General features: G+C 38.9%; 1 protein-coding gene across 1 annotated transcript; it reads left to right on the top strand.

Annotated features, from left to right (window-relative positions):
• The first annotated feature begins 434 nt into the window (after positions 1-434).
• On the top strand, positions 435-6,172 carry LOC135469899 (carbohydrate sulfotransferase 1-like). Its single transcript, XM_064748536.1, has 3 exons — positions 435-453; positions 4,738-4,984; positions 5,416-6,172. The coding sequence occupies exons 1-3, from the start codon at positions 435-437 to the stop codon at positions 6,170-6,172; spliced, it is 1,023 nt and encodes a 340-aa protein (XP_064604606.1).
• The last annotated feature ends 12,582 nt before the right edge of the window (positions 6,173-18,754 follow it).

Below are 18,754 nucleotides of genomic sequence, written 5' to 3'. Positions count from 1 at the left end.
CAGATTATGGTTCATTTCTGCCGTCATTGCTATAAAGACTTGGAAGCAAACTAGGGACGTAATATTAACATTTACTCATATATATATAACAATATATATGAATATAGCAACACCTTGGAGTCCCCCCCCCCCCGCCCCCCTCAAAAAAACGACAAGTCAGGATGCAAGCGAGTACGCATGGAGATCTGTTGTGCATTTTCATTTGCATATGTATAAGTGTCTCAGCTGTCGGTTACATTTTATCTATTGATTTTTGTGTGTATATGTGACCAGTAGTATACCTGTATATGGTTGGGAGGGTTTCACAGGAATAGGTATACATGATAACGGATCCAGTATATCCAAAGTTAAGCTTCATTGAGAAATAGAGAGAAACTTCCGACGGCTGAGATGTGAGGTTTTAACTTCTTGAGGCAGACAAGGAGTAGTTAAAAATGGATCTGGATTCTAAAGGTAAGTTAGCTTTAACACAGCATAAAAATAAACTAGATGAAGTTTTCAGGACGATTACGTGCGTTTGTACACGTGAGATTGTGACAATGTGTGTACTTTATATTGAGGCTATGAAACATTATTACACGAGTCCGGGTCCAATCGTTCATAGATGTATTAGCAGTTTAGTCTGGACTAAAATTCCAATAATTTATAGTAAAACTCAGGTAAAAAGATGCATGCCTGGCTTAACTTTGAATTTCCTTAAGAGCAAGCTGTTCCAGAAACCCAGTCGTTATTGAGTGCATACATTCACGATCTATTTTTAGTCCCCCTTTCGCGTCGAGTTTTTACATGTTAAAACAGGTCTTTAAAACTCTGGACCAAGAATAAAATACATTTTACTGGCGACCAGTGGTGGGAGGAACTGGAAGAGCCTGAATGAAACTGATGACCCCCAACAGGTTGCTGGCAGACTTCCCACGTACGATCGGAAAGACCTAGTAATCATGTTATGTGGCATTAGCGCCGGTTTGGCATATAAATATTGTCGAAAGCGTAACTCAGAATGCCGGATGTCTTTGCTGCACTGTGCACAATTCTGGACCCTTTGTTATACAGTGTGTGGGCAATGTCAAGTATAAGCTGGCTATTATTGTGCTCATATTTCTAAGTTTTGCATTCGTCGCTAAACTGTACTAAATGCTGCATCCCGAGCGAAACTCTATTCCAAATCCTCTTTCAGACGATTCGATTTCACGTATCGAATAGGGGAATGAAAATAGCACCAGCTCTACTTCCCAAGCCGTTTTTACAGGATGTGATTCGTCTAATTCTACAAGGCGTAGGAAATAGTACTGGTCCCTTTTTTCAACTGACAGTTCGAATTCGACTTGTCTAATCAAAATGAACTACAAATCCCAACGTCTGAAATGAACTTTAAATTTCAATCCGTAGGCAAGTTTAAATTTACGTTGGTTGATAGTGTTTCTATTTCTTTATCACAGACTCGCCGCTGCTCTGTACAACATGTCGGATCCCTTACTTTGCAGTCTGTAGACAGAGACGGATGGTCATGGTTGTAACAATGACTCTGATATTTGTCCTTTTTATCAGCTGGACAATGAAGGCTGATATACGATCGCATGTATGTGAGTATATTTATTCTTGTGAAGATTCAGTGGAAGTTTCTTTTCCAAATTGAACTGTTTTAATGAGGTGAAGTGTAATACACAGGTATAATGCAGTCATGTATGGTGTAAATACCTTAGTACAGATTCCGTGAAAGTTACACCCATTTTAATGACCATATACGTTCAACTTTGGCCGTTTTAGCAAAAGGATGAGGTGTCATTTGTGCACACAGAAAAAGTATCGCATGATCGAAATATGACTAGCTGAATTTGAAAACTTTCAAAGTTTTGATTTCAAATCTTTTAGAAAGAAATCAGTAGGCCGATTTTCTCTCATGTTTGGATTTTCAGGACGGAATTTGGCAATTGCATAAAGAGCCTAAATCGTTTTGAAGAATTTCACACTAAAATGACACCGGACCCAGCTAGACACACTCCTAACACAAGAATAGACACCCGACCCACCTAGGCCTTCAGCAAAGTTGCATCAATCCAAGGTATACTCTAAAAACCAAAACGGCTTGAACAGAACCCAGCTAGGCACACTTCTAACACAAGAATAGACACCCGACCCACCTAGGCCTTCAGCAAAGTTGCATCAATCCAAGGTATACTCTAAAAACCAAAACGGCTTGAACGGAACCCAGCTAGGCACACTCCTAACACAAGACTAGACATCCGACCCACCTAGGCCTTCAGCAAAGTTGCATCAATCCAAGGTATACTCTAAAAACCAAAACGGCTTGAACAGAACCCAGATAGGCACACCCCCCAACATAAGAACACACACTCGAGCCTTCACCAGAGTTACATCAAACCTAGCTAGATTCCCAATACAAGAACAGATACCCAGCGTTAGCTGGAAGCTGTCGTCAGAGTTACATCAAACCTAAGAGCACTCACAACACAGGAATAGACACCCGGTCCGTATAAACCTTCGCCAGAGTTGCGTTAAACCTAGGCACACTCCCAACACACAAGACCCAGCTGGAGGCTTTCATCACATTTACAGCAAATCTAGGTACACTCACAACTTAAGAAGATACACCCGACCCACCTGGAGGCTGTCACCAGAGTTATATCAAATCTAGGAACACCCCCAACACAAGAACAGACATCCGACCCAACCGGAGGATGCTATCAGAATTACATCAGATCTAGGCACACTCCCAAGATAAGAACAGACATCTGACCCAACCGGAATATGTCATCAGAGTTACATCAAATCTAGGTACACTCCCAACTCAAGAAGATACACCCGACCCACCTGGAGGCTGTCACCAGAGTTATATCAAATCTAGGAACACCCCCAACACAAGAACAGACATCCGACCCAACTGGAAACTATTATCAGAGTTACATCAAATCTAGGCACACTCCCAACACAAGAACAGACATCAGGCGCAACTGGAAACTATTATCAGAGTTACATCAAATCTAGGCACACTCCCAACACAAGAACAGACATCCGAACCAACCGGAGGATGGCATCAGAGTTACATCAAATCTAGGTACACTCCCAACACAAGAACAGACACCTGACCCATCTGGAGCCTTTCACCAGAGTTATATGAAATCTAGGAACACCCCAAACACAAGAACAGACATCCGACCCAACCGGAAGATGTTATCAGAGTGTTATGTGAACAACTGCCGTTAGCTTCTAAATTTAGCTTGCCACTGTTTACATATGCTGAGTTCAGAGCCTACTGTCTTCCTCTGCCTTAGAATGTTCCAGAATACGCTCAGTTCGGGGCCGGTTTGTTTACAACAAGTGTTCAGGAATTTTCTTATTCTAGAAAATTCCACCAGTCTATATAAGACCTATGAAAGCAGGTCAATTGGGATAAAGGAGAATTATTGAGAGTTTTGTATACTTTCGCTGTGTGTTACCTTAGTAGGCCTTTTGTGCTGAATTTTGGTGTCTTTATAGCCTCTGGCTTTGTTATATCCTATCTCCACCGAGCACTTGTTCAGTCTGAACTTGTATATTTAATTTGTGCTCTTGTGTACACAGTGCTTATTAGTACACGGACCCTGTCTGTGGAATTTTGTGTATATTTCATCATACACTCAGTTATACTGTGGATTTTTCCTCATATGAATATTGCCTCAGTGCATTTTTTTAAGCATCGTGGAGTATATGCGTCCGTTTGGACTTGACACCGTTGTACATGTAAGTACTTTAGTATTTGTATAGATACTGCTATCCTTTCTTGTTAAACTTAAGTACTTTAGTATTTGTATAAGTCTTGTTATCTGTTCTTGTTAAAGCTAATAAATTGTTGAAAAATAAAATCTGCTGGTTTTGGTTACATTTTTGTGTCCGGCTAAACTGTCGTGTATTCCGAACAAGCCATCTCTTTATAATACAGACAGTTTCGGTCGTAACACAGAGTTACATCAAATCTAGGTACACGCCCAACACAAGAACAGACATCTGATCCAACCGGAGGATGTTATCAGAGTTACATTAAATCTAAGGACACTCCCAATACAAGAACAGACACCCGACCCAACTGGAAACTGTTATCAGAGTGGCATCAAATCTAGGTACACTCCCCAACACAAGAACAGACACCTGGCCCAGTCAGGCCTTAAAGCTATATCAAACATAAATCACACTCACGCTAGAAGAACACACGACCAAGTTATGCCCCAGGGCTACATCGAACCTAGCCACACTCACAGCACAAGAATAGACATTCAATCCAGTCAGGCCTTAAAGCTATATCAAACATAATCACACTCACCATAGAAGAACACACGGCCAAGTTAGGGCCCAGGGCTACATCGAACCTAGCCACACTCACAGCACAAGAATAGACATTCAATCCAGCCAGGCCTTAAAGCTATATCAAACATAATCACACTCACCATAGAAGAACACACGGCCAAGTTAGGGCCCAGGGCTACATCGAACCTAGCCACACTCACAGCACAAGAATAGACATTCAATCCAGTCAGGCCTTAAAGCTATATCAAACATAATCACACTCACCATAGAAGAACACACGGCCAAGTTAGGGCCCAGGGCTACATCGAACCTAGCCACACTCACAGTAGAACAACACTAGTCCGATCCAGACCTTCAACACGACTGGTAGTTTAACAGAAAACCCACAAGAGTTTTTATAAAATGCTTATCAATTCATATTTCTGTTATTTGTAGATAAAGCAAACGGTGGAGATATTGCACAAAATGCTACTTCCTTTGAAGTTACGGCAGAAGTAAGGAACAAAATCCGGGGACCGGTGAAAGTCCTCGTTCTCGCCTACTTCCGCTCAGGGTCAACGTTGACGGGCGAGCTCATACAGCAGACGAAGGGGACGTTTTACGTCTTTGAGCCATTTCACCAGATGGAATATCACTATTTAAAGACAGGAGAATCTCCCACTCTTATAAACGGCACTAAATGGTAATTTGTCGACTGAACTTTGGAAATCCACCAGAGACTGATTCCATATAGCTAATGTGGACATAATCCAAGAACAGAAGTTTAATTTAAACGGTGTTGTTACCATAGAAATTAATAATGGTACCGGTGCATTTAACTGATAATAAGTTGTATGCTACGACAAATCTTTCACAGGTAATATGAGAATTTGGGACCGTACTGTTAAAACCTTTAAATAGTACTACCCGATTTTCTCCTGCCTCAAAACTGGCCGCTGTCGTATAATAAAATATTCTTGAGTACGGCGTAAAACGTCAATCAAATAAATAAATGAATCAATAAATCATAAAATAAAAAAAATAAATAAATTAATAAATCGAATGAATAGCACTGTTTTGTATTTTGTCTCCATTCATGCAGCTTGTAAATGTTTAAAGGTGTATTCTTTTCAGGCCAAACACGCTTGAAGGGCTGCAAATGCCATACCAAGTGCATACGCTGGAATCTTTGTTCAATTGTCAAATCAAAAGAATAGATAAACGGGCACTGACTCCGTTTGCGGAACAGTCAGTGATGGTATCAAACTATTCGAAATGTAGAAAGTCAATGGAAGAATGTGCGGAAGAGTTAGGAAGTGTCTGCCTAGGATCTCCAATCCGAGTGATCAAGACTATCCGCACCTCTATGAGATTTGTTACAGAGTTGTTAAAAAAAGATCCTTCTGTGAAGGTCATCCATTTACTGCGAGACCCTCGCGGTGTAATCAATTCCTGGATAACATACGGTTATAAACCAAATACAGATATTCTTCCCCAGTATGTGTGTAACTTAATAGGAGACGATTTGAAGACAAGATACGAATTGGAGAAACAATACCCGGGAACTTTCCTTGAAGTGATCTATGAGGATCTGGCACAACACCCTAGGGAGATGCTGCATAAGATATACGGCTGGTTGGGAGTGCCCGTTGACCTCAAGGTCACTGATTGGCTTAACAAGAGTACACACAGTGATAAAGACGGAAAATTTTTGGATACATATAAAAAAAATTCCACGGCGGCTGCATATTCTTGGATAAAGAAGATTTCAGTGGAACGGTTAAACTTGATTAACAAGTTTTGCGGTGATCTTATCTCACATGGTAATTTCCCCACGATATCTTCAGAAGCAGAGTTGGCAGAGTTTACCCTGCCCGACAGAACCCTCTGAGGAAAAGCGTATAACCACATAGTAGGAATATTGGTTAAATATTATGTGGTTGATATATTAAAATTTGACTCTTTTTCACGTAGGTATGTTCATGTAAAGTCATCGCTGTCCATTTGAGGAAACTGTTTTGAATTATTGAAATATCACCGGAGTACCTGTGAATAAACAAATTTTTACAGTCACAATTATACACAAGCACAAATACCGCGCAATACACCAAATCTTTACAGTCACAATTATACACACAGGCACAAATACCACGCACTGCACCAAATCTTTACAGTCACAATTATACACACATGCACAAAGACCGAGCAATGCACCAAAATATAAACGTGCACATTCCCAAGGGTTTCGCCCCGATCTCTGCTCGATTTCCACACACCATAATTCCAGCTGCCGTCGTATAAGTGAAATATTCTTGACTATGGCATAAAACACCAATCAGATCAAAACCAAAATATAGCTTAGTTGGAAAGTTTAGTTAGGAAATTAATTAATAATATTGATGGAATTAATATACTTTTAATGCCCCGTATGCGGCAGTGTAATTTCGGCCAACAACACGTGCACTATTTGAATGTGTGTGTGTTGATTTGCCTCTGCTCGGCGCTCGGGTATTTATATGCAAATCTGAGCAGACGAACAGCGGTCTGGTGGAGTACAGCACTATTTGAATGTGTATGCTGACCAACTGATCTCCTCGGTGCTGTGCTCGAGCATTATATGCAAATGCCGGCCCAAGCCTGTTTGTGAGTGTATTTATAAGCTGCGTGCCCTGGTCGGAATCCGCATATCACTGTACGCGCCTTCGCGGCGGCACGCCTTTAGTCTTTTATCCCACCACTCCCTCTCTAATAAATGATTAATATATACTCATCCGAGGACATCAGCAGGTTCCTATCGCCTGTTTTCAGTGTTTTAAACTTTTATAGACATACCCCATGTGGGTTCGACTTTTATTGACGGTTCGACATTTTTATATGCTGCGCCAACTAGTGAAATGCAGTCTTCATTCTATGTCGCTTTTACTGCTCCGGCATGTTTTATTGATTTAGCCAGCATAATAAAAATGTTGTCTTTTATTCACCCAAACTCTATTCGGCTCTTTATTTTTCTATGCGGTTAATGGTTAAAATGGTCATTAAGGAGAAGAACAGGTAAAAAGACTTTCAGATTTTCTGGTAACATTCGTGAGAAAAACCGTTTATGGCTGAATGATAACTGGAGGTTTACCTTGTTCATTTTTCGACGGTATATGATTGTATGAATCAATGAATGCTTGGGGTTTAACGTTGTACTTAATTTTTCAGTCATGTGACAACGACGACGAGTCTTTAGGTGTATGTACATACACTGTCTCATCTTGTGACAGAGCAAACCCATGCCGCCAAAAGTGCAGCCGCCACTGAAGTATCATGCCAAAGACACCTGACATGACACCCCATCCAGTCACATTATACTGACATCGGGTCATCTGTTTTCTTGTTCTAACCACAAGGTAGTTTGAACGTACGCATTCCTATAACTGGCTTCAGTTTAAATGGAGTCGGAGATGATGCGGATTAAATTCTGGTCGTTTGATCCTGGTATATACGCTTTGTTACTCCAACTACCACCGTCTTATATGTCAAATATTCTTGAGTAAGCCGTAAACTATCAACCAGCTCAAACAGAAACGGATCTGACAGCCCAAATGTCAGTGTTGTGTAGCTTGTCTTTTCCTACATGTGCGAAGTTATTACTGTTACATACTAGCCGAGATTGAGAGCTGATACAAGAACACCCACCATATTGCTGTTATATACAAGCTGTGTTTTGACAACTGATACAAAAACACTCACCATGTCACTGTTATATACTAGTTGTGCTTTGACCGCTGATACACTAAGAACACCCACCATATTGCTGTTATATACTAGCTGTGCTTTACCGCTGATAAAATAAGAACACTCACCATATTGCTGTTATATACAAGCCGTGTTTTGACACCTGATACAAGAACACTCTCCATATTGCTGTTATATATTAGCTGTGCTTTGACAATGGATACAAGAAGAACACTCATCATACTGCGGTTATATACTAGCTGTGCTCTGACTGCTGATACAAGGCCATCCACCATATTGCTGTTGTATACTAGCTGTGTTTTGACAACGACATGTGCACTGTTTTAGTTCAATGTACCACCCCTAATGATCCAATGTACGTTTATTGTCCAACGATCTGTTACATGGATTTTACGTCATCTTAAAAAGGTCTCATGTAATTTTTTCTAGAGGCGTGTTGACTGTTTTAACCGAGAAATCATAAGAAACAAAATAGTCTCACAAGCTATACGGACCTGTACGTTACTGACATTTGTTTCAATCAAAGCTTATGAACTGAACTTATGCACAGTTGTCAAACTGGTGAAGCAATATAGCTGAGACGATACCTCTACTTTAATAGGTGTTATGCCTCTCACTCGGGAGCGATAGCAGACAGATAACCGACGCACACCAACATGTGGATAAAGTTCACTTCCTTTATTCTCATGTACCGAAGGTACATCTCGCCATGAGCCGTAATGGTTGCACAGGATGTGATTTGATGTCATATATATTGTAAATGGCTGTAACAAATGAAATAACATAACTAGAGGGAGATAAACCTGGAACAACATAACATGACCTTACAAAAGTTGTCTCCCCTGAATGATTTACCTTGACGTGACTCATATTAAGTACGATTATGTATAAAATAAATCTCTAGCACATACCTTGCTATACTGGTCTGTTCAAAAGCAACTTAAATTTACAGTTATGATTAATTGTCATTTATGCTGAACACTAAAACAAGCTCACAACACCTTATCAGTAAATAACAATACAGTTACGATTTGATGGTGTTGTTGTAAAATGTCACAGTTCATATCATTGACCGCCCATGTCATATAACTTCCTTGGCTATTTTGCACTGTAAGTCGAGTACACAGCAAAGTTAATAAACTTACACGATGGTAGCTCTCAGTTCAGCACAACATTTAACATTTGACGGGAGGGAAATGTTTGCTAGCAAATTCTCCACGTGCTCAAGGTCTGATCAGATGTGGAGCAACTACACAAAACACCTCCAAACAGGAGAGCTCCAAAGAAACGTATTTAGAATACACTACAATAGGCAAGAACATCTTGGATATGTAAACCTAACATTACCACTATAGTCGACAAATTGTCTCCCCTGCACACATTAACGCTATGGACAGGTCTGGTGTGCCTTTGAGGGTAGGGATGAACCGTTTTCGTTTTGGAAGGAATTAATTATAAATGCAACAAAAACATAGACAAGTACAGCTTGGATATTGGATGAAATGTCCTTATTAGTCGAGCGCCTAATCGTGTATTTCGTCGAACCGTGCAATAGTGCCTAATCATAAATAAGGACAAACATATAACATTTATTCCTGCTTCTTAAATAATGCCACCAGCACGTGTCTCCGGTCATCTGAGCAGCCAGCGCTCCCTTTTCCCCCCTTAGAGTCACCCTGCACGTTCACCCTTGGAGTATGCTTATGTATGTGGGGATGAACGCTTCCTCATTTTGGGATGGAATTAACTAAAAATATCACAAAAACAGATAAACCGCAAAAACGAATTTCAAAATGTAGGCACGTCCTTTTCACTGACATTTATCTTAAGCATTTTGAAATACTGACATGCTGGGAAAGACGAGGATATGGACTGGTGTCGTGAGTATATAAATACAAATAATAATACTCTTTCAAAATGGACAATATATATAGTGTTTATATAAGGTTTATATTTTACAATAAGTAAGATGTACAGTAGAAGCGGCGGAGGGTAGAGGGTGGGGATGAAGCAGAGGAGCTACTATCCCAGCCTTGGCATCCTCACCAGTCGTATGTGGGCAGGTCTGGCAGCACTCGTCGTAGAAGTGAAAAAACGCATTTCTCTTTAAATTTGCCTGAAATCAAAGGCTATGTTATGTACACGTATTAACGGGATGACGTCACAGCCAGCTAAAATATAAGCTTTTACCCGGATGTGCAATTCACTGTTTTGTTTATTAGAGTAATATATTCAAAATAACTTCGTGAAATATTCTTGAGCACTGGTATGGCGTAAAACAACAAACTCAAACAAGAGGTCAATGTAACTTTTAAGCATTTAACGTGACACTGTGACACTTCCGACAAATCTGTCAGTCTTTACGATGATCCAAAACGCAGTCTTTAGAGGTTAAAAAAAATCTTTGCAAGAACAATAGGCTTCCAGTTTTTAGTTTGGAAGCCTCATAAATGTGACGTTAAACCGCCGTAAAGATTCGTCCGTCGGTTACTTTCATTTACTTTCGCACGGGCTGAGTTAGCGGCAAGATGACAGAAGTGGGTGATTAGCCCCTCGCCCGTTTTATTACTCTGCGTGGCAGCTATGGTTCTTAATCCGCGCCGCGTGAATTTACGTGTGTGGTGATGGGTAGATAATAGAAACCTTTCCCACAGCATTTGGTGAAATATCCTTACGGTCAGACGTAACAACAATCGTTGTAAACGATCTCAAAATGATGTGTTATAAAGTAGTTCTGTGTTATCATATGTCACTTCATGTATCGAATGGGTAAAGGCTACGTCACATCTTAGGCCGCGCAATCTGATAGCAGCGTGTTTGATTCGATAAAATTCTAAAGATGGCTGTGATTCGGTGAAATCTCATTAAAATAATAAAGTGTGATACTTTTAGAAAGCGTGAGTATCCTGCTTTCGATTGAAATATGCTTTAGTCAGGTGCTGTCTTGTCGTTTAACTGTCTTTACAGGCCAGTAGACTACATGAAGCTCGAATTGATATAGCTGATTACAGATGTCATTTAATTCCCTTATAACCATAAACTGATTTTATTCTATTTTATTTATTTATTTAGTAATTTATTAATTAATTTATTTATTTATTCAGTAATTTTCGTTTAAGTGAGGAATTTAATTTTATGCCGGTTACATTCAAATGAATCGTTTTGGAGACCAAGGCTTTAGCAGAATAATGTTAGAAGAAATGAGTTATGTTAACATCACTTATTCAGCTGTATACAACAAAACGCAATGTACTGTCACCATACTGGTAACGTGACTTCCTGCTCGATGACATGAATCTATTCACATACAATTTAAGCAGGTCAGCTACTGTAGAGGATAGGCGATGTATACAAGAACGCACAACACATGTAGGTCGATAGAGAGAAACAGGCTATACTTTTTGTACATGATTATAGGCCTACTATTTTGCCAGTTGTGGACTCAATACATTTGGTGTCAGAATAGCGTTTGTGCAACATAGGTAGATATAACACTGAACACAAAGAGACTAAGCCATGCTTCCTGTGAGTTTCTCTACATATTCATATTCTCAGCATATATTTCTTTAGGTATACATCTCAGTGTACATGTTAGTTTCAGATGGGCTGGCTATCGTAGAGATTGAATCTACAACTTTTGATGGAATTTTCCTAAACTTCACATGGACAGACTTGAATGTGTAAAGATGTAACTTTTAGAAGCATTTTATGTTTCGTGAGAACAGCTTCATGGTGGGAAATCCTCTCGAGATAGAGGTGAACAACTTTTTGTAATCTGAGGCGGTTTACGAAGATTCCTGGTAGACATGGGGAAACATAAGCCACAGATCAGCAGAGTGTTTCTCGTGATGATATACATAACATTAGGTAAGTAATACGTAAAGTGGTATTTACCTGTATATTACTTAGTTATACACCTGTTGCATGAAGTGGGGACTTCCTTTAGCGCGCTGGGATCTTCTCCGGCCGTACAAGGGATGATCTGCCAGTATCCTGCGGATGGTCGTGGGTATCTTCCGAGCTCAGCCCTCAGCCCGGTTTCCTCCACCATAATGCTAGCATAAAGAATATTCTTGAGTACGGCGTAAAACTCCAGTGAAACAAGTAAATAAATGTTACATGAAGACGATGTATGTTACATTGGTTAGTGATCTGCTCTATATGGAGGTGACCTCCCAACATAATGTTGGCCGCAGTCGTATAAAGTGAAATATTCTTGAGTACGGCGTAAAACACCAACCAAATCAATCAATCAATCAATCAATCAATAAATAAATATATATGTAGGTGATAAGTACACGACAATGTAAGTCATGTAAGGTATTGACGTGATATGTATAATGATATGATATTGGTTTAAGGCCAGATGGTCGCAGCGAAACGACATAGTTCATGTGTAGAGGTGAAAATAAAGGGAGCGCAGACCTGAACGATGGCATAAGCAGTTATTTACCTTATCGATAAGGGATTACAATATACAGTGCTACTTTCCTTGCACTGGAGATCAAATATTTCATTGTAACTCGATTATTCAGGACATGTACGTGACAGAAACCTTGATATGGTAGAAGCCTCGGCATGCCAATAGAATGCTTTTTGTGATTTTGATAGTTCATTTTTGGACTGAGTTGTACCTATATGTACTTGGTAACTATAGATACACATGTACAGTCTGTAGTCGGGTTTATGTGGAATTTACGTCATTAACGTGGATCGGGTAGCAATACAGCATTACAGCGCAACAGGTGACTGAAACTTGTCCATTATGTTAATACGCTAACATGGTTACCCTGAAATAGTATATATATGTCGTATACATAATCGTGTTTGATTTACCTAAGTTGGTTCAGTCGCTATTATCTGCATATAATTTGTTAAAATGAGGTAGCGGTGTAGTCCATCTGCCTACACTATATGATAACGTTGACTTTATATCTACACACAATGATTTAAATCTACCTATAGCGCTTTTTTACACTGTAAAGTGTAGTGTAGAACTGCGGCTTACACTACATTTGAATGTAGACCTATCATTTAATTTTCGGCTGTGTATGTGAATGAATGATTATGGCTTAACACCATGGCTGTGTATATGAAAAAATATTAATTTTAGCTTGGGGGCAGCTATGCACGAACTGTCAGAATGGATGTAATGAAGAAACAGGTAAATGTTCCGGAAGCTGTCGTCGTGGCTGGGATGGTCCCACCTGCTCCAGACGTAAGTAACACCTACCCTATACATGTATAGTCATACGAGGTGTTATCGGCCAGAATATATTATTACGTATTCAGGAGATTTTGATACTTGGGATTTTTTCTCTTGCCTATACTGGTAGTATGTAACGACAAAATGTCTCTGAGTAGGATAAATGTCATGAAGTAAACTACCCTTACATATAAACCCAGCATGTAAATCGTGAGCATTTTCCCTCCATGCGGAGTATTGCGTTTGTATTACCCCGTATGACACCGCGTTGTTCATGTTACCGCTAAAGACACATTGGCTGGAAGGAGTTAATGGAATAATTTTTATGTTTTTTCTACTTTGCATTGCAATAAACAGGTAATGTCGTCTTAATGAGCTTATTGTTGCAAGACATTTCTTGTTCCATGTAATCCGTTATTCATACAATTAGCCTAAAATCGGGAAGTAAAGTGATGATATTCAAAGCTAAGCAAAGTAATCTATCCCGCTTCTGTACAATGCATTTTGCCAAGGGATGCAAGAATAAAGTATATAGTAAAAACTTCATTTCTTCATTTTGATTGGATGGGCAATGTGGTGATGAGTTGGCCTAACTGTATAGGAAGGATTAAGGCCATTCTTATTCACTGGCAGGTTTGGTGTTGTATGTGATATTTGTAATTTAAATAGTTAAATTATGTGAAGGTGCTGATGGAAATAAAATTATATCACATGACCTATGCAAACGACTTTAATGTCAGTTGCATAACCTGTTTAACGACAAATGGGAAAGCAAGGACTGACCCAAAAACAGCGGCGATGGTTGCATTAACTGCTAATGATTGGTATGCATGCTGTAATGCAAAAGCAGACAAGTGTCTTGTGACCGCTTTGAAGCTTTGCAGCATCCAGGGTTCCGTTTTCACTGTTGATAGCAATACTGGAGTTATAGCCCAGAACACTCCCCGCACTATTAAGGCTTGGAGGGGGGAATTCGAAATCTCGATATAGACATCATTTCGCTTTGGGACACATATCATCAATTTGTTTTATGATAAAGTGCAGGCACATGGACTCATTGTTATGTCCAGATGTTAAAATGTCTTACATTTGTCTGTCATTGATTTAATATTTTGGTTAACAGAGAATGTGGCATTGAACAGAAACACCAGACAATCATCGACCCGTAGCCAATACATATCTAAACTCGCCGTGGACGGTGGGACAGAACAAGTGTTGTTCAAGATACCACATACATGTACTCACACACAAGAGGGAGTACAATCCACGTACTGGACGGTGACACTGGACACACAATACAACATCTACAGCTTCAGGATCTATAACAGAATAGGGGATTGTTCAGGCGGACCATGTAAGTTTACTTGTATCTTTACAACAACCAAAAATCTGTAAATACCCGGCGTTGGCAAAATGTTACAAATAAACAGCCTTATAATCTTTTAAAAGTCAACCTTTATGACAGTAAAAAATTTTATAATAATTTTACATGTGAATATTTACCAAAACATGGATACCCTTTTTGTAATCTGATTGTTCACAAACATTTATGTTGCTTTATGGTGATAACAAATATTGATGTTTCTCAAATAAAATAAAGTCATTAATATTGGCACTGAAGTGTAAATCCTACTGAAGAACACGCTACACTACTGATTTAAAACAAAATTCCACAGGGTTTTTCGCAAATATTTCCACACCGAAGAAATATTTCTGCTGCGAAAACTATTTTAGTTCACCATTGTCGTCTTCGTTTTTCCCCTTTTTGTTGCCTTTTCGTTGTGATTGACTATGTTAATAGAATTATCCGTTATTGGATTCTGCAAATAAAGATTTGATCATATAAATTTCAGGTGATGCATATATTAATTGTCCAGTAGTTATCTCATCATAATCTCGGCGCACAATTTTCAAAACATTTTTTTAAGATTGAACTTTTTTTATGAACAAGTTTTTGCTCGATATTTTAAATTAAAATGGGTATTTGTAACAGAAAGCGTAGGTTGACCAGAATGATACTTATTTATTTTTGATCTATACTTAAAGCTGTTCTCTAGACTGTTTTATTCTAACCTGATGGTGGACGACGACTTCTGAGGAAGTCAAGAGGTAAATGACATACCTCCAGGTAAAAGGCAAGCACGATTCGGTCTCAGTAGTGACAATCATACAGCCAGGTATATATAGTCCGAATTTTCTGACCAGAAGTTACAGGAGATGTTGTAATGAGCCTGACGGTATGCTGCAGCTCTAGTCAGAAGTAGCTCCATTTAAAATCACTCAAAGTTTCTAAACAACATTGGTAACGTTAAATTACCCACCTTATCTTCTTGTTTCACATAGATCCAACTACTTTTAGTCATTCTCCCCTCGTTCATAATATTGTGCCTGGTAAGTTGATTTTGAATATTTTGACCAAAGAAGTGTTCGACACCGCTGAAACTGTTAATGATTATAAATTGAGCGACTTCTACCTAGAACCGCAGTATCTGTCAGACTTATCACAATATCTGCTGCAAGTTTTAGTCAGAATGTTCAGACTAATACCCAATTTGATTGTTATATTTGAGAAGAATCGGCAACTGTGGAAGAGTATTGTCATTAACGTAGACAGACACATAGATATTTAAAGATCAATACACCTTATATTCTTCAAAACCTGATGTGCAACGATGGCAAACTGAAATAAAGTCACATAATAATCACATTCAAGACAAGCAGGCATCGACCATGCGGCGATAACTAAAGATCTTTTCCATTTAGACTACTAGTCCTATAATATTTTTGAACTGATGAGTTTGGAACTTCTGCCACTGGCTGTCCAAAATTTTACTTTACGTGACATATCACGAAAACAGTAAACGGTTACTGTTAGTCTCCAGTAAACGTTTTCCGTGACCTTGGATATCCCTTACGTAATGAACATGCCATTACTGGATAGCATCATTACATCTTAGATTAGACAATTTTCCTCATTAAAAGACGTAAAAACTCAAATCTTTCAGTTCATCAGTCTCCATAGCAATCTTTATTATATTTAAATATTATTATAAGGTGGTGATCAGTATTTGTAATGCTTCATATTATCAAAATGCTATTATGTTATTATAAAAGCAGATTACAAAACGACCCTCGATATGATGATAGGTAGGATTCCTGTTACCAATATGTCCTGCACACGCGCCAGACTGAACTGATGGAGAGTAACTTTGTCATAAAAATGGAACCCCCCCCCAAAAAAAAAGAACAAACAAAACAAAACAAAACAAAACAAAAAAACAAAACAAAACAAAGAAAACCCAAACAAATAAAACACCCAAAAATACAAAAACAAACCCAAATAAGTACAAAAATGAAAGCTCCACAACACGCACACATGCTCATCTGATCCGGAAGATTTATAGCATGGACCCTTAAATTAAACTCACAAATATCTAGAACTTAAATTTTAATGTGGCCTTATATTATAAATTTCCAGGTGAGTTCCATTCATCATTACAACTCCGAAATTCTAATGTTTTATCAACGCAATACATACAGGTGTAAACTTGTGGACATCGACACTGGATTAACCTGCAGAAAAGAAAAACAACATGTAAACCGTGGTCAAGTGATAAAGACCGCTAAGGCCATAAGGCCATAGAGCAGACCTACGGAGAAGTAACACAGAAATCCATTTAGCAGGAAACCAAAATCAGGAATGCACGTGCCAGAGGATAGCAACGCCTGGCTGCATACCCACGGAGTGAGGGACGAACAGGTGCCGGCTTATAGCAACATTCGTTGGCAATGGACCAGTCAATAACTTTTCAAAAGAGTTTTAATAAACAACATGTGGAAAAACATCTCCTAACATCTTTTTGACGCAATCAAATTCCACACCCTTGCAAATTAAATCGAAAATATCTAGCTAGCATTTTTCTCTCGGCTCAATTATGATCGAAGATCAATATTTGCCCTCGCACTTCGGGTTTGTGGGACTATTGAACATTTTGACAAAATGTATACCGTATACCCACACAACGCACTGGTATAAGTAGTATTTGTTTATTCCCAAATTAAGCAAAATAGTAAAGCGAACATCAAAGCATATAAAGCGTTATTTTTACAGGAAGTGAAAATCCATAGACAAGTTCAGCTATATAACAAATAGGTCATTGTGACCTGTTTTGTAAATCATGGAGTGGTATTGTATTGGTCCAGGATGTGACTCATGTAATACCACTCAATAATGTACACAAGACTTCACGATAACCCATAGTATAAAGTAGCCACATTTACTAATGGTCATGATTTTATTTGTGAACGAGGTTGTCTTTTGTGATTTCTTTGGTCTGATTTACAGGGTTACTTTAAATTTTAGTGCAGGGATCCTTTAATCTATGACAAAGGAATTCTTTAAAGTATTGGACGTAACGATGTGTTTGTGATCTGAGGAACATGATTTCTTTCACCTGTGATGGTGCATTACTTTCGTGTCTCACAAAAGATTTTCAGTCATCAGTCGTAAAGTTTCCTTTTCATCGGTGGTACAGTATTCCCTGGGTTGATAATTAACATTACTGTGCGCATTAACAAAAGTTGTCCTGGTGTTTGTTGCTTTCCGTTAAATGTCTGATGGTAATTCGTTGATATAGAAAACTGTTGGCTTGTATTACAGGCGGTAACCGTCTTAATGGTTTTACCCTGTCCGTGGGAAACTCCTCTCGGAATTACACAGTGTGTTATCAGGACACCACCACGGGTTATTACAGTCCAGGGGACGTTATTAATGGATCTTGTAACGCCAGCAGGCCGATATTAGGAGACACCGTGAAGATTATGATAAACAATTCCCAGACGCTTACCCTTTGTGAAGTGCAGATATTCGGTATGCTGTCTGATTGGCCAGAATTCTATTACTAAAAAATGCAACTGATTTTGCAGTTCATTAAATTTTCTTTACTTTAATTCGATATTGTTTCGGAGATAAATGTGTAACAGAAAACGAAAAAGAACACTACCTGTATGTCTGTAAATATTCCTTCATGAAAGTAGGCCAATGTCGATAAAAATCACAAAACAAACGAGTAAACGATATTTAATTCCATATTTTTGACAACTGTAGAAGTAACTATTTAATCTCCATTGCTCTAGGTTTAATGTTCGTTCTGAGCAAATCAAATAGGTTTGGCTCAATATTCAAGACAATAAACTGTCCAGAAAAGTGGAAATTCTGACAATATGTTTTACTGCCCCCTAAAAAGGCCAGCTCAGTCATGGCGTGATCAAGATATGGCTCCTTGTTTATTATTTCTCTCACTTATCATGAGCAGTTGTTGTCGTTTGAATATTGGATAAACTGATCTCTCTAATAATACATAGGCAAAATCCGTCAGCTGTCTTTTCCTTCAATGACACTCTCAAAGCAAATTTCTCTCAAAGGGGATATGTCATGGCCCTATATCCACTTCCATCTTTTTGATTTTATGGGTGTGTTTATTAGTGTGCACACCCGGGACATACGGGCCAGACTGTGGGAAGAGA

This window comes from Liolophura sinensis, chromosome 7 (genome assembly GCF_032854445.1).
Source record: "Liolophura sinensis isolate JHLJ2023 chromosome 7, CUHK_Ljap_v2, whole genome shotgun sequence".
Lineage (NCBI taxonomy): Eukaryota > Metazoa > Mollusca > Polyplacophora > Chitonida > Chitonidae > Liolophura > Liolophura sinensis.
This window is presented reverse-complemented; position numbering and strand designations above follow the sequence as displayed.

Coding starts and splice junctions, on each gene's coding strand:
- LOC135469899 (XM_064748536.1), top strand. Junction 4,985..5,415: donor CTTATAAACGGCACTAAATG/GTAATTTGTCGA, acceptor TATTCTTTTCAG/GCCAAACACGCTTGAAGGGC.